General features: G+C 44.4%; 1 protein-coding gene across 7 annotated transcripts in view; it reads left to right on the forward strand.

The window, feature by feature from the left end:
- The window catches only part of LOC128345097 (centromere protein J-like), a 67,903-nt gene continuing 43,512 nt past the window's right edge, over positions 1 to 24,391 (forward strand). For 3 of the 7 annotated variants that reach the window (XR_008316271.1, XM_053296516.1, XM_053296502.1), the window contains exons 1-8: positions 1 to 411; positions 3,968 to 4,417; positions 6,665 to 6,761; positions 8,278 to 8,505; positions 16,077 to 16,172; positions 16,735 to 16,873; positions 17,838 to 17,937; positions 20,174 to 21,587. Coding sequence is in view for 6 of the 7 variants with exons in the window: in XM_053296516.1 (XP_053152491.1) it covers positions 403 to 411; positions 3,968 to 4,417; positions 6,665 to 6,761; positions 8,278 to 8,505; positions 16,077 to 16,172; positions 16,735 to 16,873; positions 17,838 to 17,937; positions 20,174 to 21,587 (2,533 nt within the window). In the remaining variant the exon portion in view is untranslated. Of the gene's footprint in view, positions 412 to 855; positions 1,562 to 3,967; positions 4,418 to 6,664; positions 6,762 to 8,277; positions 8,506 to 16,076; positions 16,173 to 16,734; positions 16,874 to 17,837; positions 17,938 to 20,173; positions 21,588 to 24,391 lie in introns of those variants that run through there. The other 4 variants (XM_053296530.1, XM_053296508.1, XM_053296539.1 and 1 more) reach the window with 4 other exon arrangements.

The raw sequence follows: 24,391 nt of genomic DNA on the forward strand, positions 1-24,391 counted from the left end.
CAGAACTCGCCCACTCAGAAATGCACTTTGCCTCTTCTATGCCCACCCCCCAAGAGTTGCGTGGCTGCTTCAGTCGAAGCAAACAAAACAGCTGGCCGTGGGCAGACAGGTCTCAAGCCGGGGGCGGAGCAACACCTATGCCGCTGCTGGGCTGAGCGCAGCGACATGTGCGGACACCGCCTGGACGGCTGTCGTTGGCCAAGGAGGCTGCAGCTTGTCGCTCAGCCTCAGGAGGAAGAAGGGCCTCCTCCCAGCCGCCAAAGCGCGCGCTCTTCTTTGCTGCTCCACCCCACTCGTGTCTGATAGCGGCGGTGGGGAGTCGAGTCCCCGCGCGAGCAGACCACCTGGGGAGCGCCCCAGGCCCAGCCTCTGCAAGGCCAGGAACAGGCTGTCCTCCTTGGAATGGGTGAAGTAAGTCCGGTCCCTTCGCCACCCCTCCTCCCCGGCCGCCGCCAACCCTGCAGCCTCCACTGTTGACAGTTGCTGTAGCTACGACAGCCGCTCAACGTCTTGTTCTTTGGGCTGCTAGAAAGTTTTTAGCCCGTTCCCTTCGAGGCAAAATGCAAACGCTAAGTCAAGCCAAAGACGAGTCCGTGAATCCAAAGCGGGGAAACTCTCGTCTGCCACACAGGGCCTGCTCCCGTCTTTCGCGTTTAATGTGCTGCAGAACCATGATAAGCTCCAGCAGAGCAACCTAACAAACACACACCGAGGCTATTTACACGCGCAGCGTAGCCCAGGCTTAGGCTAGGCTGCGCCTGTGAAGTGCTGGGATCGAGCCGATCCTGCCTAGCCTCACTTTTGAACCAGGGGTTGTGCACAAAACGCATTTACGCAATTCGGTTGAACAGAATTCGAACCAAACTGCGGGTCTGGGAATCGGTTTGATTGAACCGGCGGTGACCCGTTCAGTCCAGTCGAACTGGGTTGACCCGGTTCTGGAGGGGCTATGCTTGTGAAAGGAAATCTAGTGAAGATTCCCCTTTACAAGCAAAGGAGAACCCTGCCTTTAAAAGAGTACTGAGGGCGGCTGGGGGCAGTGAGAGGGCACCTTACTTGCTTCGGTGGTGACTCCTCTAAACCTCACTGGTCCTCCCCCCACAGCAGAGCAGGCCGGTGGCAGTTCGGTTCCGGCCTTTACCAGCCCACACTGCAGGGCGGGGAGCACCAGTGGGGTTTAGAGGAGCCTCTGCCACCGTGCCACTTCTTTTCTGGGAAGCGAATTTGATTCTAACCGGTTCTGCACACCCCTATTTTGAACCCGGTGTTTAGCTGAGGTTAAGCGAAACTGTGGTTTGCTTATACGACGATTGCCTCCGGGTTCAACAGAGTTGAACTTGCCCGTTGAACTTCCAGCAGCGAGCCAGAGGGAAGGAGTGGATGCGCTAAGTGTGGTGCACCCTGGGATGTGGGAGGGGAAAGTCCTCCCACTCCCAGCTCTTGGCCTTCACTGCGCTGCTGCTCATGTGGGTGTGCGGCTAAGGCATGAACAGCCACAGCTCGTCTGCCGTGCCGCGGAAGCTCCTGCCTTCCCCGCAGCCTGTGAAAGCGGCGGCCAAAGGTAATGTGCACAACATTACTGCCTTTGTAGTGGTTCTTGGTACAGTTTGAGGTTCATGTCCTTTGCTATCTTATTTCAAGATAACCACCAGAGAGAAACCAGAGCAGTTTATAATGAACCCAGCCATCCAGCACCACTCCCATTACCTATCCACAAGTTAAATATATTGTTCATAGGTGATAAAGATAGCAATTCCAACCCCAAATTTTAGCAGCCCAATTTTATTTATGATTATTCAGAGTAAACCCCACTGATTTCAGAGAGCTGATGTAGCATAGTGACTAAGAGACTGTGCCAGCAATCTGGACTTCCCTGGTTGGAATCTTGCCACTGCCGTGAACTCAGTAAGGCCAGTTTCACAAATAGCACTGAAAGGGTGGTTTGGCAGAGCTGTCAGAGTTATGTGGGCATGTGTGAGCCCTACTTCTGGTCTCAAGAACAATATGCTGAAATCGAGCATGTCATGCAAACCCACCAATCTCAGCATATCCTGCACTACTTGTAGCATGCGACTCAACACCTGTATCTCACTTCAAATCTAAGTTACTGATTTGAGGTTCCATGCCACCACATGTAGGGCAGCAGCATATGCTGAGGTTTGCACAGCATGCCCAGTCTTGGCCTATTGTGTTGGAGTTTGTAATTATTTATCAAAGTGCCAACAAAGAAAGCTAACCACTCCAGTTACAGAGTAGAGTGCAGAGTTTAGTTGTTGCAGTTATTTGAAGAACATGCATGGAGATTGTTGTACAACCTAAACTAAATAGGTTTATTGGTGAATTACATTTTGGATAGGAGAGACCTAGTCCTGTCTAACAGTTACATAATGGATAGATAGGGGGAGAGAGAGGTGTTTCCATCTACTCTCCAAGAGGAAAGGAAGAGGACTCTCCCCACGGAAAATACCTGAAGAGTCAAGGCAGGAGTCATAGAGTAGAGGTAAAGCAGGGACAGGTAAGGAGACCCTCACTAACTAACCCTACTCTCAATGCCCTAATGTTCATTAGTTGGTGCAAAAGGTCGATGCACTGGAACTCCATCTCCAACATATTTTTCCCAAGCCTGGAAGTAGGGTTCATGCATATATACATGCCCAGGGCTCTGGCAGCAATGGCAAACTGCTGGTTCGGTGTTAATTTAAAAATGAAACCAGCATAAGTTACCTTGAGCAAATCACTCTTTATCAGCCTCAGGGGCGGCGCCACCATTGGGCGAATGGGTTCAAAGAACCCGGGCTGCCCTCCTAGGGGCCATGCCCCCTACATCTGGTGTCAGACGCGGGGTGTTATTTTGCTCCCAGTTGAGGCCGCGCAACCTCGTTTGTGAGGGAGACCACACCCCCACGCCTGATGTTAGATGCGGGGGCGTGGCTAGCCAGCCCCCTGCATCCGACATCAGATGTGGGGGGTGGGACCAGGGGGCTGTGGCGGTGGCCAAACATGGGCCACCGCCAGCCTCTCTCCGTGCCTGTTCAGCCTCAGCTGTAAGCTGGGGATAGTAATACCTTTCAGGGTTGTTGTAAGGACTGCAACAATATAATACACATGGGACACTTGAAAGCACTATACAAATGCTAGTTATGATTTCAATAGGACTTATTTCCAAGCGAGTTTGCTTAGTGCTGCAGCCTCGGTTTAATATATGAATAAGCCCTTTAGAAACAGTACCTACCTGTATCCACATTGTGTGTATGCATTTGACCCAGGAGCCCCTGCTGCTTTTGAATGAGTAAAATGTGACTCCAGGCTGAACAAAAGAGAGATCATTCATTACAATTAATTTTGCACAGGATCCTACTTTTCAACACATGATTCTCATAATTTCATCTCAAATGCATGATTATTGTTTGACTGTACCTATAACATAGACTTTGCTTCCACTGATACTGTATTTTTTGTTATAGAGGGGGTTAATAATTCTTCATTTTATCCACAATGGTTATAATTTTAAAAATGATCAAAAATGGAAGGTAAATATAGATTAAGGAAAACTTCTTAGCTGTATACATTGTTCTATGATGGCATAAACTGGAAACTTGACTTCAATTTCCATTAGACCTTCTTTTTGACTTCCTGTGGAAAGTTCCTGTGACTTCCTTTCAGTCTCAATTTCCTGTCTGGCATGATATTTCATAGGGTTGCTGCTGTGAGGATAATAAAAATGCTAAAGCACTTAGCAGCACACTGAAAATGGTATATGCGTGTATAGATTATCTAATGTTTGCTGTTTAGTATCTTGCAGCCTGTCTGTTGCATAATATGCTTCTAATTTGGAAGAAAGAACCTCACCCTTCAGTGCAAAAGCAAAAAAAAAAAATCATTTCCTCCTAAATCAAAATAAATTATCATAGGATAAGTTTCAAAGTTCATTCCATGTTATCAGCTGCATGTATTGTATATTCTTAAGGATTTTGAAAAGAGGAAAATGGAAACAGACACTTTCAAGCATAAAGACCAGGTGTCTCAGTGGGTTGCAAAAGATTCACCAGGACATGTACCATCTCATAGCACAACTGATGAGAAAGTGGGGCTTTCCTTAGGTTTGGGCTGGGTAAATGGCACAAATGACTCCTTCTCCAGACAGTTCACACCACTGAACACTTCTGCAAACAGCACCATGCTGGGAAGAGATGTTGCTCTACTAGGTGACATGGGACATGCTCAAACCTTTCAGGACACACAGCCATTCAGTTATTTGTCCAGCGCTATTCTTTTTCCTCATTTATTACCACCAGCTCAGACTGGAATGCTCCATGCCAATAAACATAATGAATCCTTAGGAATCTCGAGTTCTGCGGCTACTGTTTCTCCTTCTTTGATAACTCAGGAAGCCAGATTCTATCAAAGCAAGGAACAGGTGAGTTTGTTTTAAATGCAACATTTATTATGACCTAAATTATCTGATTACTGTATAACCTCCTGAGCATTGTTCCAATTGACAAGACAGTGGCTGACATCCTGAGTTCATTTACTCCTGCCCTCAACTCCTGCTGTAGGCTTCCAGTGGCATATGGTGGGCCACTGTGTGAAATAGGATGATGGACTAGATGGGCCTTGGGCCCAATCCAGCAGGGCTGTTCTTATGTTCTTATGTACTCAAGGAAGTCCCATTGAAATTAAAGGGGCAAGTTAGGCATGCTTAATTTCAATGGGACTTCCTTGAGTAAATTGAATAAGTCAGCCAGTGTCTGCAGCAAAGAGGCTGTAACAGTAAGTGCCAAGCAATGAAACATAACACTTTCTCTAAGACTGGAACAGTGCCATGCAAGATTTATTTCTTCATTTAGAAGATGTATATTCCACCTTTTGATAGAATGAGCCACAAGGTGGTATACAATAGATTGCAGTAATACAATAATAATGCACTCGCACGCATGCATATAACCCAGCACTCCTTGTCATGTAGCCGATTCCAGAGGTGCTTTTCTTCAGTTTTGAGGTTCCTGGATGACTGGCAGTTGAAGCAGATTACAGCAGAGTTCTTTCCGACAGGGAGGAAATGCCAGAACCTCTGGCTGATGACTGAGGCCAGGCTGGTCTTTCCCTTGCTGAGATGTTCTGGGAAACGGAGTGCAGCTTCCCAGGGGCAGATTCTCTTGGGGTTTACTGAACAGAAGGTCAACAAAAATATTTTTATATTCTAGCTGATATTTTAATTGTGTAATTTTTGAAGTCTTGTCTAAACTTTTGTGTGAACCCCCTTGAGATTGTTTTAATGAAAGGTGATATAGAAATCTAACAATAAAAATAAATAAATAAATAAAACTTGCCATAATTGTGATGGGTTGAGGACAAGAGTGGTCACTAGGAGCAGAATAGACATGTGCATGGCACAGAGCCTGCTGTGCTGAAGCCCTTGGTGCAGTAAAAGGAACAAGAACAGCCTGTGAATGGACTGTTAGATGAGGGAGACTAGGTTCAAATCCCTGCACCATCATGAAGTTCATAGGATGACCTTGAGCCAGTGACAACCCTTCAATCTATTCTAAGTAATAGATTAATTGGGAGGGTTAAAATGGGATTATGTCACCTTGAGTTCCTTGTGAGGAAGGGCAGAATGAAAACTTGAAAAACCATCTGCCTCAGTTCAGACACTTGGGATGTGACTTGTTACCTTCTCTTTCTTCTCCAACTTTCCCCCTCACTTTTCATACACCACTTCTCACTCCCCAAGTTTTTTGGCAACGTGATAAGAGCCATTGGTTTTATGTCCATACTATGGTGTTTTTGGTTAATTCATTCCTTGACCCAGGCCAGCTTTTGAGTGGTTAAAACACAAATACTACTTGTATTCTAGTTCTGGAGTGGAGGTGGGGCTAACAAGCAACCAGCAGCAAGAGCATTGAAAGCAATCTGCACTTGCCTCTCTGTAAATAAGATCTATTTCATTAAACCATTAATATTCCTGATTCTATTTCACTGCCTTGTCCTTGCATACCACAACTCTTTCCTCTTTATTCTACACATATATTTTGTGGAATGCATTGTACTGCTAGGCATTTCAGTTCTGTGATGAAGTGCCATTTTAACATACATTTTTCTGATATGATGATGAATGCTTTTGTGTGAAAAATTGTTGAAAAAACATGTATTGTTTGAATGTCTGCATTGAGACTGTTTTGCTCCAGGCCCATAGACTAGGGTACCAAAAACACCTGAAGGTGAATGTTCTAAAGAGTGAATTTACATTTCTTGAGTATAAATATCAGTGAATAGCACTGAATGATTAAAGAATTGTCTTGACAACAATTCAGCGGAAGCTAGTCACAAATGAGTCCCATTGAAGCAATTGAGTGGGATTTATTTATTTATTTATTTGACGTATTTGTATAAACCAAGGTCTCAGGGTGGTTCACAACAAAACAGTAAACAAAACATTAAAATCAATTAAATGCTAAAAACAGTTTAAAACAAATCAATAAACAATCTAAAATTTTAAAAAGTTAAAAAGCCTGAGTAAAAAGATGAGTCTTCAGACACTTTTAAAAAGCTGGATTTAGTCATTCTATCATGACTGTCATAAGTCTTACTGCTTTCATTGGGAACTAATCTTGGCTAGCTTTTGCTGGATTGTACCATTAATGCTTGCTGGTTCTGTTTTCAGAGTCCAGGGCAGCAAGAGCAGTTAATGAGGCTTCAGATGGAGCACCTGCAAAGGCTAGTAACTGAGCAGCAGAAAATCATTACATTCTATAATCCAGGTACTATAGGCATTCTCTCTTGCAAGCCGAATTCTGTATCTGTCAGCTACTCAAATTATTATGAAAGCACCCTGAGAAATAACAGTAGTACTTGGTTAAATCTCTAAGTATGCTTTCAGAAGACTGTACTTATACAACTTCCCGAATGATGTCATCATGACCCAGTGTGTCAATTTTTAAAAAAATGTTGGAAAGTACACAGATGTCAAGAAATATGGAGAAACATCTCAAGAAATATTCAGGAGAGACTGGATAGGTCGAAGATAATTCTTCTAATAGTATTTTATCTTCCCTACAAATACAATTCCAGTGTTTATTAAAACATCACACGCAAAATATCTTTTTCTGTTGGTTGACGAAAGAGATTGATGGAATAGTTTCACCATATGTACATTCAGAAGCAAACTACAAATAGTATTAAGAAAGCATGTTGACAAAACCTACATCAAGGGTTAGCCAAGTTGAGATTGGATATGGGCCTATGCCTATCTGAGGGCCTAACTGGCTAACCCCCGAAAAAGGATGCCTGCTGTTGCTGCCCACCACTGCCCAATAGACCTCCTCATTGGACCCTGCATGCTTGCAAGCTTAACAGGCAACAATGGGCCGCAGCAGCAGCTGCTTTAGTGGATGGTGCCATTTTGGTTTCCAGATTATCTAGTGTTATGTCAGGGGGCTGGGGCATCTGGGAAATAAAAGTGGCCTCACCCACTGAAGCAAGAGGACATCTACTAAGTGCTGTTGCTCACCATCTCCAATACATTTGTCAGGGCAGGGCCCAATGGGGAGGTTTACTTAAGAGTACAGACAGAGGGGAGCAACTCCTCATTTAAATTTTTTTGTGGGGAATGGAAAAGCACTTTTGGAGGTAAGAAAAATGTTTTGGGGGCTTCTTAACTGCATTGGGGGGATCTGCAACTGTGGGCTTACCTGTAGATAGTGGCAGCACCAGGTATCCCCTTCTTTCCGTGCCATTGCTCTGGTGACAGCAGTGAAAGAGGAGCATGCTGGTTTAGCCTTCCAAGTACCACCAGAGGGATAACCAGCAGGCATGTTGTGTGCATGTTCCAGTCCCCCACCTCATTCCAGCTGATGGTGTCTGGCACAGGAACAATGAACTGAGCAATGCATGCCATGAGGGGGCTGGGCAACACACCATGGGGAGCGGGGGGGGCAGTGCCATCAGGGGGCCCTGCACAGGGCTTTACCTGTAGACCTTTATAACCTGCACTTAGGGCAAGTACTGGCAACTTGCTTGTACTGCAGGCTAAAAAGAAACCATTGTGGTGAGCAGACAGTCCTTTAAAAAGCAGTTTATGGACTCTGTAGGCAGCTGCAGGCAGTTGCAAAGTGAAAAAATATCAGAAAATTCAGATGCTCTCATGTGCTCATTGGTCTGAGTATGGCTAAGGCTGATAAAACTGCTTGTGTTTAGTACAGTATAGAAGGTAGCTGTTTTCTGGCCAAGTGTTCATGGTGACACTGATTATTCTTACTTGCTGGTTCGTTCTTTCAGGCCTTTCTTTGTCTCCTGGTATTTCTCCCCACCTTGCTACAATGCCACCCATTTCAAGAATCCCAGCTGCTTTATTTCCTGTCCAGCTCTCTTTAGAAAATTCCTTACACGTTCAGAATAATGGATGCTCACAAACCAGTCCCTTAATAATGAAACCTACTACAAGAATCCCAGAAAACAGCAGCTGCTCAAAGACTTCAAGAGAGCACCCTGAGCCTCAGAAAACAGGTGAACATTTGGGTGTTGGTTGTTTTGCAAACTGGATAGGTTGTAGACATGGTCCTCTCTGCAATTTTTTTTTTAATAGATGCCAAATTTAATGTGAGTTAAGGATTTGTTTTCCTTAGTGTGGTTATATTATTTCTTGTTTTGACTGATGCTATGAAATGGGTGGGGTGTAACAGGAAATACAAGTGCTTGTTTTATAGGCGCTTCCCTTGTAAACACAAAGCAAACTTATGTTGGTTTAACTAAGCTTCATTCAGGAACAACTCCATTTTTCTTCTCCAGGGGCCGCGTGGCCCCTGATCTCTGCAGCCCCTGCCGGCTCCGTGTTGGAGCCGGCAGTCATGTGGGCAGCTGATCTGGCCACCCAGGGCTGCCTTTGGCTAAGCCCGCTCTCCCCACAGACCCGGAAGAAGCTCTTCTCAATGATTGTGAGAAGAGCTTCAATGTCTTCTTCACCATGAGCCCCACCAGCTGTTGAGATCATCTAGAGAGGTTCCCCTGCAGTTGCTGCCAACTTTTTTGGCAGTTACTCGGGAACGGGTCTTCTCCATTGCTGCCCTTGGACTTTGGAATGTTCTTCCTGTTGAAATAAGAACCTCCCCATCTCTGGCAACATTTAAAAAGGTGCTGAAGACACATTTATTTACCCAGGCTTTTAATTAGATATATGGTTTAAATTTTTAATGCTGGTTTTAAATTATTTTAATGTCAATGTTTTAATGTCAATGTTATTTTAATTGTTTAATTGACTTAGTTTTGATTTTAACTGTTAATTTATTTTAATTGTTTTTATCTGTTGTAAACTGCCCTGAGCCATTTTTGGAGGGGTGGTATATAAATCAAATCAATCAATCAATCAATCAATATCTCTAGTCTGGGTGAGTGGGTGACAAAATGGCGAATGCAGTTCAATGTTAGCAAGTAAGTGTAAAGTGATGCACATTAGGGCAAAAACCTGCAACTACATGTATATACACTGATGGGGTCTGGGCTGCCAGTGACTGACCAGGAGAGAGATCTTGGGGTTGTGGTGGGCAGCTCATTGAAAGTATAAGGTCAGAGCACAGCAGCTGTGAAAAAGGCCAATTCCATGCTAGGGATCATTAGGAAGGGGAATGAAAATAAAAATGCTATTACAATGCCATTGTACAAATCAATGGTGTGGCAACATGTGGAGTACTGCATACAGTTCTGGTCACCATATCTCAAGAAGGTGCAGAAGAGGGCAACCAAGATGATCAGGGGCTTGGAGCACCTCCCTTATGAGGCAAAGCTACAGCATCTGGGGGGTTTTAGTTTGGGAAATAGGGGGAAATAGTAATTTTGAAATTACTAGGGGAAGAAATGATAAAGGTGTATAAAATTATGCATGGAGTAGAGAGAGTGGACTGAGAGAAGTTTTTCTCCCTCTCACAACAATAGAACCAGGGGCCATCCCATGAAACTGATGGCCAGGAAATTTTGGACCCACGAAAGGAAGTACATTTTCACACCGTGCATAATCTGTGGAATTCTCTTCCACAGGATGTGGTGATGACCACTAGCTTGGATGGCTTTAAAAGGGGTTTAGACAAATTCATGGAGAGCAGGTCTATCAATGACTACTAATTTGGTGGTGATAGGCCACCTCCAGACTAAGAGGAAAGAATACTGAATACCAGTTGCAGGGTAGCAAGAGTAGGAGAGAGGGTATAAATCACCTCTGCCTGTGGGCTTTTCTGAGGCATCTGGTGGGCCACTGAGTGAAATAGAATGCTAGACTAGAAAGTCCTTGGGCCTGAACCCAGGTAAAATCCCAGGTTAAAAACTCGGGCTACCAGGGAGTAATTCGTACTTGGCTTCAGGCTTCGAGGTACAGACTGAAGAGAGCATGCCTCTTATCATGCTAATGATTCTGCGTCAGTGCCTCTCCCATTTGCTCAGGCGTTTTAAGAAAAAGTAGCTTAAAATCAGCATTTTGAAAACCGGGACATATGTCAGGATAAGCTAGAATTCGCATCACAAAGCCTGGTTTGTGTGTGGAGTGGGTCCAAGAATCTCAAAGGGACTTTGAGGTAAGTTTGGCTGGTATGTGAACACACACATTCTCTTCTGAAGGAGATTTGGGACAGAAGTCCTGTGTGTAAAGCCTCCAGGGGAGGCAGCGCTGGGGTTGGCCAGGATCCCACCACTTCACATGGGCAGCTCTACTCATAGGGCTGCCCAAGCCTGTGTAGAGCTGCTCATGTGAACACGCTCTTGTGATCTGACATAGTAAGAAGTTTCTTGTACAGTAGATGGGAAATGATAGTGTATGTATGGAGAATCAGAATCAACCATCATCCGTGCTTCATGGCCATTAAGTTTTACTTGATAATGTGGAGAAGCAGGCTCTAAGTCTGTCATACTTAAAACACTTTCAGGAAGTGGTTCATCAAACTCATCCGTATCATACATAAGGATCAGTAATGGAATGAACAGTAATGGAGTGGAGAGCAGACTTGCAAACAATAGCAAATTGTCCCCTTTTCTTGCATTAGTTGCAAGTGACCTGTGCAGGACAGTGAGCAAAATCGGCTTTGTGGGCAGTGTCTACATCAGTAGTAGCAGCTCTTCCTTTATTGTGCTGCCACTTTCTGGCAATGCCATATGAGAAGATTGGGATTGGAAGGATATAGACTGAACAGCCTGGATTTCAGGAAGTTGGTTTTGGGGTACCAAAGATTGTGATTTGGCACAGTGAAGAACATTCTCCACTCTCCTAGCCATCTCTATAACTTTATCCAAGGTACATTTCTGCTCCAGTATCAGTTTGTTTTCATAACAATCTGATCCCTGATCATTTCATCAGTAAAACTGGCAAACTCACAGGTTATGCTTAAGGTACACAATACTGTGACATATTGATTGACAGATTCAGCAGGCAGTTGGGATCTAGAACAGAACTTGTAACGTTCAGCAATCACAAAGAAGGGTTAAAATGATCATCTAAGGCTTGAAGAGCCACTTCATAAGGGTTGGTATTCCTTCCAAGTTGGCAGGAAAGGGCAAATGAATATATATTCTCTGGCCTTCAGGGCCCAGGCAGTGAAGCAATATAGCCTTCTGCTTCACTGGAGTAAATTCAAAGGTCTGTACGGTGAGGAGGTAATTGCAGAAAGATTACCTCCATTGTTTCCAGGGAAGAGCAGGTTCTCCTGGGATGGTGAAAAAAAGGTAGTGGTGGTGGGATCTGAGCCATGCTGCAGTGGGCATCCAGTGGACAACAGAGTCCAGAATTGATGAGGAAAAAGTACCTTCAGGGATTGTGCAGGAAGCTGGAGAAACAAGCAGCAATAGTAGAATGCAGCAGTTCTGTAATGTAGGCCCACTAATGTAATGAAATGAAGATCTAGGAACCTTCACAAGTTTTGCAGGCTTACACACATAGCTGGTTCAAAATCTCATTGCCAGATATTTTATAGCTGCTTCCCTCATAAACACAAAGCAATCTTATTTTTGTTTGACAAAGCTTTATTCAGAAACAACTCTACTCTCCTTCTTTCCCTCCCTTTCCTTTTCTGACTCCACCGCCCATACTTTCTACACAGGATCCCCACTGGGACAAACTTCTAATTAACAAAACACAAAAGTTTGCTCGATAGAATACAAGTGTGCCTCAACACCCATTCTCCATTATCTGAAATCAAACTCTAAGACTTGTGAAACTGATAATATGAAACTGATGTCAATGAGAGATAATTAATATGAATGTTAGTTTCTCAGATCTATTTTGAAATACAGGGTGGTGCTGTATGTTCATTTTCAGGAAAGATAGATTCTTTCTGTTCTAAGCTGATCTGATTTGCAAACTGGCTGAAAAAACTCAGACTGAATTGTCAATGTAATTGTTTTTTATAACTATTATCCAGGTTATCAAGCAAGTTCTGTGTGTGTGTATAGCTGCTTGGGTCTTGCCCACTCACTGACTCACTTGCTGAGTGACATGAAACTCCCAGACCAAACCATGAAAAATAGAAACATTCTGTTTTCACAGATAGGTCCCAGACTTTCTCTATATTACCAGAAAAATAGAAAATCCTGGGGGGGGGAGAGAGATTAATTTGCTGCATAATGCGGAAAAATGCTCTCATTGGAAAAGCATGTGGAATGATACCTTCCATTACATTTTGGCAGTTTCCTTGGGTACTTTTTGAGACAGAAAGTCCAGATTTTAACTTGTTGGAGATGAACTTCCAGTGCATTGACCTTTTGCACCAGCTGTCCTAATGACCACTAGGGGCATTCGGAGTAGAGACAGTGAGTCAGAGTCTCCCTATCTGTCTCTACTCTATGACCCCTGAACTGACTCTGCAGCACTTCCTGTGCTGAATCACAATCCTTCCTTTCCTCCTAGAGAGCAGATGGAAACATCTCTCTCTCTCTCTCTCTCTCTCTCTCTCTCTCTCTCTCTCTCTCTCCTTACCTATCCATTATGTAGTCCTTTAGATTAGATATAGGTCTTTCCTATCTAAGTGTATTTAACCAATAAATATTCAGTGTTTAGTCACACAAGGATCTCCATGTGTTTTCTTTAAATAGCTGCAATATCCGAACCATCCTCTGCTACCTACTCTGTAACTGGAGTGTGTGCTCATGCCTTAGTGCTCTGCTGTTTTACCTATTGTGGGTAAAAATCAACAACCTCTAACATAACTGAATTATGAAGCAACAAACAAATATATTATTTCAGTCCACTGATTTCAATCAGCATCAGATTTCCACAAAACTCACTTAAGAAACTGAAAAACATGAAAAAGCTTAAGTGCTGCAGCTATAAATACATTTTTCTAAACACAAACTCCTCTGGATATCAACTGGCAATGAGAGAAGGAAGAGTGCATGGTCATTTTGTGGTACAGGAGGAATGCTTGCAAACTGAAAGTGCGGGTTACGTGTGTGTGTGTGTGTATCTTTTATGGAAAAGGAATATATTTATGTTAGTCCATTCATGTGGGATAAAATAGATGGAAATCTGGATGGTCTGTATGCCGACAAAATTGACATGAACAACAAAGAAAAGGCAGGGATAAGAACTGTCTGGGTTCAAAATGCAAATCAGGAGCTGCAGTCTTCAACGCACCTACTTGCAAGCGTGTACTTTAACTTGCAAGCGTGTACAAGCGTACTGTGTTTAGCTTACTGTGCTTAAGGCTGCAGCTTGCATTGGATGAAGTTGATTCTAGTCCACAAAAGCTTATGCTGAAACAAATGTCTTAGTATTTGAGGTGCTACAAGAATCTTGGTTTTGCTGCAACAGACTACTAACATGGTTCTTGATGTTGGGCATAAGGTTGTCAGATGATACTAATTATAATATATGGAGTCATAGGGCAGAACTAGGTGTTGTAAAAAGCATGGACCCATCACTGCTCTGTGTCTCTTCCTCCCCCACCCCAATAATGTGCAGTATAGTGCCACATGTGATGTAAAATCATCACACTGTGAACCATTTCTCACGAACAGTGAAAAAGGGCAAGAGGGTTAACGGGGAGGAAGTCCTGAAGAGCTTACCTCCCCACGGACAAGCATCGGGTTCCTCTTCAGTAGGCGGATTCCCCATCCAGATGACTACTGGCTGCTGCTGATAGCTCGGAGGGCCGGGGTGCCAGGATGTATAACCCCATGTTACCCCAGGCCCCATGTCACCCCCCATGCCCCATGCAGTGCATTATTTTTATTTATCTCATTATTTTTATACCACCCAAAACTTATGGGATTCTGAGGATCCCCTCCCCGAAGCTGGCCATGATCCCCTCTGTTTGCAAGCCATGATTAGCAGATGATCAGTAAAAGAGGGTTAGGAGAGCACTCACTCTCCTAACCTTGTTTTGGAGGGTGGTTCTGTAGGCGGGTTTGCTGCTGCACTGCTGCCGGGATTGGGCCTGATGCCGTTGGCATACATGCGCATGCAAAACTGGTTGGACTTCCTTAGCCCGGTTTTGCATGCACATCCCATGTGAATAGCTTCCATGTGTTTCTCTAATGTTGATGGCGGAGTGGAGACACACACAGAGGCGAGTCTCACGATCAGTGAGCCCTGCCGGAGGGGGTTCTGAGGGTAGAGCGGGCTTAGCTCGCTCTCCCCACAGATGATCAAGGCTGCAGCCCTGGGTGGCCAGATTGGCTGCCCACTTGACTGCCGGCTCCGTCACGGAGCCGGCGGGGGCTGCAGGGATCGGGGGCTGTGCAGCCCTTGGAAGTCCAGGATGCCCCGCGTGAGTGCTCAGGGCATACTGGAGAGACCGCTGAGCCCAGGAGGCTGCTTGCAGGAGGTCTTCTCATGTGTTGCCATGGTGCGGAGCCGCACCATGGCAATACACGATTGGGAAACCTGGGTTAGCGGAGTGCTCGCTCTGCTAACCTGGTCTAAGGGGAGGGGTGTTTAAGTGGGTTACCCACTTTGGGGAAACTGGGCTTGCCTGCGAGCCCAGTGGTTCCCACAGTCCGTGGAAAGCTCCCTTAGCCCGCTTTCCACTGATCATGAGAATCGCCTCACAGTGTAATGATGTTCTCATTTTTGGGAACAGTAATGGGTGCACACATGCAGCATTAAAAAACACATTCTCAGCACTAGTGTCAATGCTTCTGAAGTGCAGATGCTTGTGTGGGTGAATGTTTGTAGCAGAGTGTAACAGAGCAGAAACTGAGGCTTGTTAAGTTTGTTGAACAAATGTTACTAAGGTTTATTTCTTAACTATTACCAAATCATAAACAGCAGACATACTCTGCGTGAAAGATCATCCTGACAGAAAAATAACAGTCTCAAACGTCCAATAAGAAATACAAACTTACCAATCAGTCTACAGAACTGATTGACACAAGCATTCTAAACTCTACCACAAGCCTATACACAGATATACATACCGTACGTCAGTGGCAAGAACAAAGACATAAGGCGATTCTCACAATCTGCAAAAAGCGGGCTAAGGAAGCCTAGCCTGCTTTTTGCCGATCGTGTGATGCAACAGGAGCTCTGCAGCTCCCAGCAGTAAACCTCCCAAAGTACCCTTCCCCTTAGCCGAGGTTAACGGAGTGAGCGCTCCGTTAACCTCATCTTTTTGATAGTTTATTGCCGTGGCATGGCTCCGCACTGTGGCAATACATAAGGAGACCCCTGGCAGGGAGGCTGCAAGCAGCCTCCCAGGCTTGGGGATCTCTCCAGTATGCCCCGCACACTTGCGTACTGGGGCCGCATGGCCCCCGATCCCCGCAGCCCCCACTGGCTCCGTGACAGAGTCAGCAGTCGTGTGAGCAGCCGATCTGGCTGCCCAGTGCTGCAATTGTGATTGTCTGCAGAGAGAGCGGGCTAACCCTCGAACCCTCTTAAGGTGGGTCTCACTGATCGTGAGACTCACCTCAATGTATATACACATAAATCCCAACATTTTGATGGCCATTTTTCATATATGAGCCCCCCTCTACTGATTCTATGAATTTAACCTGCATAAAATTGAGTGGGACTTTGCCAGACCCAGTGAATTTAGATGACATAACAGTCTTTATTTCTATTTTCTTTTAAAAACATTTGTGTTATATTTTTGTGCATATAGGAACAAACATGGAACTGTTATCACAAAGTCAAAAGACTTTCAGAAACAATCTTTCCGTAAAGGATACTGAGGAAGAGAAAAACAGTACAAGAAAAGGTAAGTGACTGACACAGTTCTGGGGAATGTTTCTTTCTCATTATTGAATGGCTACCTTTTACTGCAGTAAAAAAGGAGGATTAAGTTGAAATATGGTGCATAGAGAAGAATAAAACTGACAGATTTGGTTAGAAAAACATCTCATGGGCGCTTTCCAGACTAGATCCTACAATGGGGTCAGGATGTATCTCGGAAGTGTGCTTCCACACTTCCTGCGTTGTGACACCGCAGTCCCTATGCGAACATCAGGGTACCGTTCACATTTCCAATGCCTTGTTTCAAATTTAATCGCTGCTATGTAGTTAGGACGTTGTATATCTGGCATAAGAAAGTTGCTGTTTTTTCGGGTTGTTAGTTGCTGTGAGACTGCTGCCCCTGCTAGGTGACGTTTCAAATGTGACTTGCCTGAATGGAGGCATTTTGGTACTGATGAGCAGCTAGTTTGGAAAGCGCCCTGGTGAACCTTTCCTCTCTGGAACATTACTACTAGTTCCCCTGCCCCCTTAAAAATCTAAAGTATATAGAAAAAGTATTTCTGCTTTGCTTGCTTCCTGATATTTAGAAGCAAGCCTTCTACATGAAGAATTTTGCTTTGAAACTTGGCCAGCTATCGAAGAAGAACATGGGGGACAAAAAGTTGATGAACATGTTGCTCTGTCCCCTTTTGGAATAAGAATGAAGTCAAGAAATGTCGATGACAGGTGAGGGAAAAGAAAACAACTGTAAAAGTACAGCTATTGATAATCCAATTATATTGAAGATTTGGTGGAAATATTTGGGTTGTGGGGGGAGCATATTATATGTATTTCTATTTACTGACCATATGTATTGCGTTCCCTCAAGGGGGCCAGTTAATGTAATATGTATTTTATTCTCACAGCAACACTGTGAAATAGGTTTTGTTAAGAGATGGTAAGTGGCCAAGGGTAATCCAGAGGCTTTGTGGTTGAGCTGGAATTTGAATCCAGGACTCCTGTCCAAATTTCATAATAGCCAGAGATATAAGCACTTTTATATGCACAGCATTCAGGCTCAAAATGAAGGTGCTGAGAAGTATGAGGCATAGTGAGGGAAAGCAGGACAGCCTGAAAAAACAAATGCAGGATGTCTGTTACCACTTCCTTTATCAGTGTTCTACCACTTCCCCTTCCAAACATGATTTATTTGTTTAAAATATTTCTGCACACTGTGACTGGGGTCACAACAAAGCCATAACAATCAATAATAAAATATGCATTAAAAACAAAACAGCAAGAGAAAATAGCAGTCAGACAAACTAAAACTGAGTTAAAACTAGAAACCTAACTAAAGCCAGTTTAAAAATGTTTCTTTAAAAAAGAGGGCTTTCAGGTTCTCTTTTAAAACTAATCAAGGAGGGAGATTGATGAAGAACACTTCTGAGAGCGTGTTCCAAAGTGAAGGGCCAAGAGCAGGACATGAGATGACAAATTGAGGAACCTGGTAGATTCATAGGGGTGAATGTGGTCTGACAGATACCCTGGTCCCAAGCTGTCCAGGGTTTTAAAGGTCAAAACCACCACTTCAAATCTGGCCTGGAAGCAAACCGGCAGCCAGTGAAGCTGTTGCAGGATAGGTGTAATACTTGTGACTGGATGCTAACTGTAAAAACTATAATTACTGAAAGCTGCCCTATTATTTATTTAGACCAATCAGACCTGGAATTGGTGTGAGACAGAAAACGTTTGAAGAATTTGTTGAAGAGCAACTTAAAGTAGATTCTGAAAGAACAGAAAAACAGCAGCAGGTACTTTACTATTATCTGCACGATTAAAAAGACCTGACATTATTTTGGAGGACATCAGATTAGAGGCTGCAGTGATGCAAACAGTGCTAGTCAGTCTGATAGATTTTTCCTGATCACCTATATGATCTTTTCTTCCCATAAGTATCTGTACATTATACCAGTTATAAGCACTCTGCTCCTCTTCTGTCTATGCTACAATGCAACTCTATAGAACTCACCTTTGCAGCTAATAGATTTGACTTCAGGCAAGAATGAGATAATGCAGGGATGGCTTACCTGGGGCTATCCAGCTACTATTGGACTACAATTCCCATAAATTGTGGTTGGGGGTAATGAGAGTTGTAGTCCAAGAACAGCTGGAGTGTGGCTGGAAATGATGCTAGTTTATTCAATTTTATTTATTTATTTATTTATTTATTTATTTAAAAAACTTTTATACCGCCCTTCCAAAAGGCTCAGGGCGGTTTACATTAAAACACAATTAAAATCAGTTAATAATTAAAACAAAAATTATAAAGCATAAAACAATGATTAACAATTAAAAACATTGTAAAACAGCAATTAAATAATCAGAACAATTTAAAAACAAGTTTTAAAAAGCTGAGAAAGCCTGGTTGAAAAGATGTGTTTTCAGGTGTTTTTAAAAAATTGCCAGTCCAACAACAGCCCCAGGCTGACCTTCTCAGGTTAACTATCCTTTGAGTGACAAAGATGAGAAGTGCAGAGTAGGATGGGGTGGGATCATCTTTTCATAATGTTGCCAAGGAAGCAAAAATAACTGAGCCACTTTCTGGGGTTGTCTCCATTGCAAGCAGTATTGGATCCAGGTGTCGGGGTGGTGGCCCTCAGGTAAGATTTCTTAATTGGGGGCTCCGCTTCCAGCAGGCTTACCTCTTCCTTACTGCCATTGCTGATGGCTACTGCTGTTGCTCCTCTTCTCCATCATTGCCTGCTCACTTACCAGGGAGAGAGCTGATAGGGGGCAGCAGCTCCTCCTCCTCATTGCTGTTGTCAGCTCAGTCACACCATCTGGGCCAAAGGGCAGGCAGGCAAGCAGGTGGAAATGGTGACCAGCAATGACTGGTGTGCTTTTGATAGTTGGCTCTGGTAGGTGCCCAACCATACCAACTCCTGATACCAGCTCTGATTATGAGATGGGTCATGTGCTGCAGTAACTAGTGCTGGACAGCCCAACATTAACTAAACCACTTTAGAGGATTAATTAGTTCTGGGGAAAGCAGACTAAAATGGCAGAAGGTGCACCATGTAAAAGTGCTAGAATTATGGTGTAGACACACCCTTGAAGCAGATTTCATACACTCCTGGAAAGAGGACAAGAAGCAATTTTGTTTGATTCCTCTTTCATCCCTCAGTACATCCTCTGCACAAGCTGGAAAAGCAGTAAATAGCAGTGAAAGTGCTGTAGACTCTTAGCATCCTGTAAACTCTTGAGACACACAGCCCTATATTCTACCACCAGCTGAAGTTTAAATCAAGCTTAGCTCTGGCTTTATTACTTTTTGGATCATAGTCCAACTATGATTTCAAAGCAACCTGCTTCTGTGTAATGTCTGTGATCCAGTGTAGGGCCCCATGTGACTGATTTGAAGCATGCCATATTGGGCATGATCCAAACATCATACAAGGGCTTCTGTGCTTTCTTCCATAAATCTGCATTTGCAATGAGGAATGTTCATATACACATGAGGCATTTTCCTTCACAGTAGAGAATGGGAAATTCCTGCAACATGGAACCTTGGATTATACCCTGTGTGTAGGTCTAAGTCACCTAGGATAAAATGCCCACGCACATCAAAAGGAGTCAATTTAACTATTGACTTTGAAGTCCGAATTTCTCTTAATGGAATATGTTTAAATTCTCACCCATGTGCTTGTAAGACTGCATGTTACTAGGAGAGGTCTATCATGGAGGAGAGGTCCATCAACGGCTACTAGTCAGAGGGCTATAGACCACCTGCAGCCTCAAAGGCAGGATGCCTCTGAGTACCAGTTGCAGGGGAGTAACAGCAGGGCATGTCCTCAACTCAAGAGGGCATGTCCTCAACTCCTGTCTGTAGGCTTCCAGCGGCATCTGGTGGGCCACTGTGCGAAACAGGATGCTGGACTAGATGGGCCTTGGGCCTGATCCAGCAGGGCTGTTCTTATGTTCTTACTAGCAATTGTCATTGTTAGTGAAAAATGATGCTCTTCTTATATATGTTTCCATTTCTTGCAGAACTCCTGTGAGACTAAAGTGATTGCTCGGAAGTCATTTTTGAAACGTGGGGAAGGTACTGCAAGGCATGGAAAAAATAAAGAGAACCTTGGCAAGGAGCCAACCAAACTTCTCAGGAGAGTCAGCTTTGATTGCCCAAATAACTTTTCTTGGCTTGTTCAAGGGGACACAGGGAAGTTACTGGGGAAATGCCCCCAGTTAAAAAGGCAAGTCAGTAACCCCACAGTACTATTCAGGGGCGATAAAGATAAAAACTTTGTCACCTCCAAGGGTGAGAGAAAATGTCAGGTTAGTAACCATGAGGAAATGTCAGAAGAAAGAAAAGGCAGCAGGGACAGTGGTGGATATGATAATAAAGAGATGATAAATGAAAAAGAACTTTATGCACTATCTCAAAGTAATTGGTCCAAATGTTCACAGGAATGTCATGATCAAATAAGTAAACTTGAAGCAGAAGTTACTGAAAAAACTCAAGTCTCATGTCCTGGCTCTCAAGAACATTCAGTTGGCATTGACAGCCCACCCACAGAACCTGAAGTTCCATTGTGGTTTTTGGAAGACGGTGTGTCACAGGAAGCAGAAAGGCCCATGGATGTTTCACCAAATGTTTCTGAGCCCCATAACTTAGAAAGAAATCAAGCCAATGAAGAGGATCAGAATGCCAGACTTCAGCTTCCTCAAAATGGGAATAGGATCAGACAATGTGAAAGTGAATATTGTGTTGCTCTGGACAAAAGTTCAGAGATCCAGGAAGACACTGGCCCTGGATTTAAGAAAGTCAATGACCGAATTATAAAAGTTACTACTAAAATAGACAGAAAACAGTTGACCAAAACTGCTCATTTCCAAAAGAAACACCACAACGCAGATGCTGCTAGCAAATGGAAGCTAAAATCCCTCTCTAATGATTCCAACTGTATATCTACTGACACTGAAGATGAACCCACATCTCAGTGCACTCAGAGTCCGTTCCTTATAAGGTCCAGTACCCACAGATCAGCTAACAGAGACAAGAACTTGGATCTTTCTGATCCTGACTATGCTACTGATGAGCCCAGTGATGCAGAAGATTTCTGCTTAAAAGGCCATAGAAAATCTCCTGCCAAGAAGTTTGGTGTCCAGGAGCTATCAGATCAAGAAGCCAGCCTCATCACAAGCAGCAGCAGCAGTGAGTCTATTGCTGGTGTTGGCAGTCCGAAAGGTAGAAAGGCGCTTTCTCTCCTTCAAAAATCTCCCCTTCATCCTTCACAAACTACAAGAAGAGGAAGGGGGCCTGAAACAGGGAACAAGGATAGTGTCAGTCATAGTGCAGAATTCAGTTTGCAGCCAGCTGCTTTGATGAGTGATCTTGTGGCCACCCTCTTCCCAGTTTTCAAGACTAGAGCAAACCAAGAAGATGAAAAACTTACTCTAGGTAAGATGTTAAAAAACCAATAGTGATTTTATTTTATACCAGTACATTCAGCTTGTAATTTGCAAACACAGATAAATGTTCCTGGCTTTTAGGGCCATTTTGGACTATATATCTACTAGCCCATCCTAAACATGTACGGGAGGAGCATAGGTTCATGTGTGTCCTCCCTACTCAGCATGCTGTTCTTGTTGGGGTTTGTGATTATTTAGCACATCACCAAGGAAGCTACCACTCTAGATACAGAGTGCAGAGTTTAGTTGTTGCGACTATTTAAGTAACACGCATGCAGATCACTGTAGAGTCAACTAAACTGATTTATTGGTGAAGTATGTTTGAGATAGGGAAAGCCTACATAATGAATAGGTAGGGGGGGAGAGAGATGTTTCTATCTTCTCTCTAGGAGGAAAGGTAGAGGACTGAATCACTACAGGAAGTACCTGAGGAGTCAAGGCAGGGGTCATAGAGTAGAGGCATGTAAGGAGACCCTCACTAACTACCTCTATTCCCAGTGCCCCTAGTGGTCATTAGGATAGTTGATGAAAAAGGTCAATGCACTAGAACTCCATCTCCAACAGTTCTGCTGCCACCGAATCATGAGGGCTACCTGTAAATGAGTCAATTAAATGCTATATTAATGTAGATTAGCTGGCAGTAGGATGGCTTTCGAGCTAGGATGGGGGAGACACACAAACCTAGGCTCCTCCTCTGCATATTTAGGAGGGACTTGCTGGTGTATCATCCAAACCACCTCATGGCCCCAAGGCTGATTTCATGTATGAAGGAGGGGTAGAATCCCCACAGTCCAACATTCCATCTGCTCTTGGCCTCCATTAAGAGGAAGCCACCTTTACCTGGTCCCAGTCCTCTCAGATTTGCCTGAAATATGTTGATAGGTTCTTTGTTCAGGCTGCCACACTGCTATTCTCTCACTTTTTTCTGAAGCTGCGTGAGTTCATTCCAAACACCTTGGACAACTATTTATGAGGTTTCAGCTGTCTCAGATAAAACTGTTATGGGATACATTTTAGATTGCTTATTTAAAGAGAGAGAGACAGAAAGGGGCTTGGAGTTTGGAGGGTCAGGAGGAAGCCTTGGAGTTCTGAATGGCTGAGCCCCCTACCATTCTACTGTCCTCAAACTGAGCACCTTTAGTTTAATAACAATGAGTGTGGTTATCTGCATCATAATAGCCACAACATTAGTAACAGTACTTAATTGTAATGGGAAGCACATTGTTGTGCACATCACTGGGGGAAGCTCATCAATAGTAACAGATAGCAAGTTAGAATAGGAGTTTGCAATGAGGACAGGACATGCATACAATCATTGAGAGCATGTGGCAAGCTACTTCTATTAAGCAAATGCTCATTCCCAACAGAGTTTCTACAAAGGAAGCAGTCAATCTGGATCGTGATCCGTTGAGCCCATAAGTAAATGGGTTCTGCGCCTGCGCAGGCACCTCTCGGGCCGACTAGGTAGCTCCTCGCGACGCCCAACCGCCCACTTGCACGTGCTGCTGCCTGCTATCTATATAGAGCGGTTGGGCGTTTTCCGTTAGTTTCTGTTTGACCGCCACAGCGTTCAGACCTCGTTTGGGCTCCTCGGTAGCAGAAACTATTGTGTTTACTAGTGCTTAGGCATACTTTAGGACTGTTTTTTCTGGTAATTTTGACTCTGGACTGTACTTTGGACGTGATAACTTCTTAGCGGTATAACTTTGACGAAAGATTGGACGGATATTTTGTGTATGAACCGGACTGGAAACGGAAAATGGAAACGAAGACTACCTTTAAGCGTTGCGAGAAGTGTAGGGCTAAATTACCCTCCACTGATCACCACGACCTCTGCCTCATATGCCTGGGAGAAGAACACAATACGGCTGCCTGTAAGATCTGTTGTGCCTTCTCTAAACAAACCAGGACGAACCGGGCACTGCGTCTGAGGGCGGCGTTATATGAGGACGCGCTGCGCCCTTCTACCCCTCGCCCAGAAGCGCCTTCGACATCGAAAGCGGCATTAGGTGCGGAGGGACACGGAGCTGCTTCTATGCAGTCTAAAACTGTGTCCACTGATCCTGCTTTTAAGAGGCCATTGGAGGTCTCCTCTAGTGACCAAAGACGCCGTGAGAAGAGGTGCCGGCAAGACGCGCCAGAGACTGGGGCTGGAGAGAATCGCAAACATACGACCCCATCGCCTTCATCGGCGCAGGGCTCGGAAATTGAGTGGAGTGCTGAACCTCGTACATCTAGCCCAGCAGAGGGGAGCAGGAGAGGTCTGTCAGCATCGACCCCTCCTTCGACATCGAGATCGTCGGTGCCGAAGCCCTCGACATCGAGCAGAGAGCGGGTAATAGATCCCTCGACATCGAAGTCCTCGGCATCAATGTCGGCATCGAAGTCCTCGACATCGAAGTCGTCGACATCGAAGTCCTCGACATCGAAGTCCTCGACGTCGAAAGCAGCAAAGAGCCGTGAATCCTCGACATCGAAACTTACCTCGATACCGAGAGAGCATTCTCAGTTTCAAAGACACCGTTCCCTGTCACCTGCTCGTACCCCACAACAATCGCCATCAACACCGCAGCAATTGAGTGGCCAGCGTTCAGACCGTAGTGCGACTTCTGCCCTTAGAAGTTTGATGGAGTCTGGCCCAAATACCCCAGCGGAATCCACTTTTCATGGTTTCCTGAGTGGGGGGTTGGATAGAGAGGATGATGGAGAGGAAGAGAATGAAGGGCTCCTGCCACCTAAGACCCCATCTCTTTCTCCTAGGGCAGCAGCTGAGAGCTTACTCCAATCACCACT

This window comes from Hemicordylus capensis, chromosome 1, assembly GCF_027244095.1.
Source record: "Hemicordylus capensis ecotype Gifberg chromosome 1, rHemCap1.1.pri, whole genome shotgun sequence".
Lineage (NCBI taxonomy): Eukaryota > Metazoa > Chordata > Lepidosauria > Squamata > Cordylidae > Hemicordylus > Hemicordylus capensis.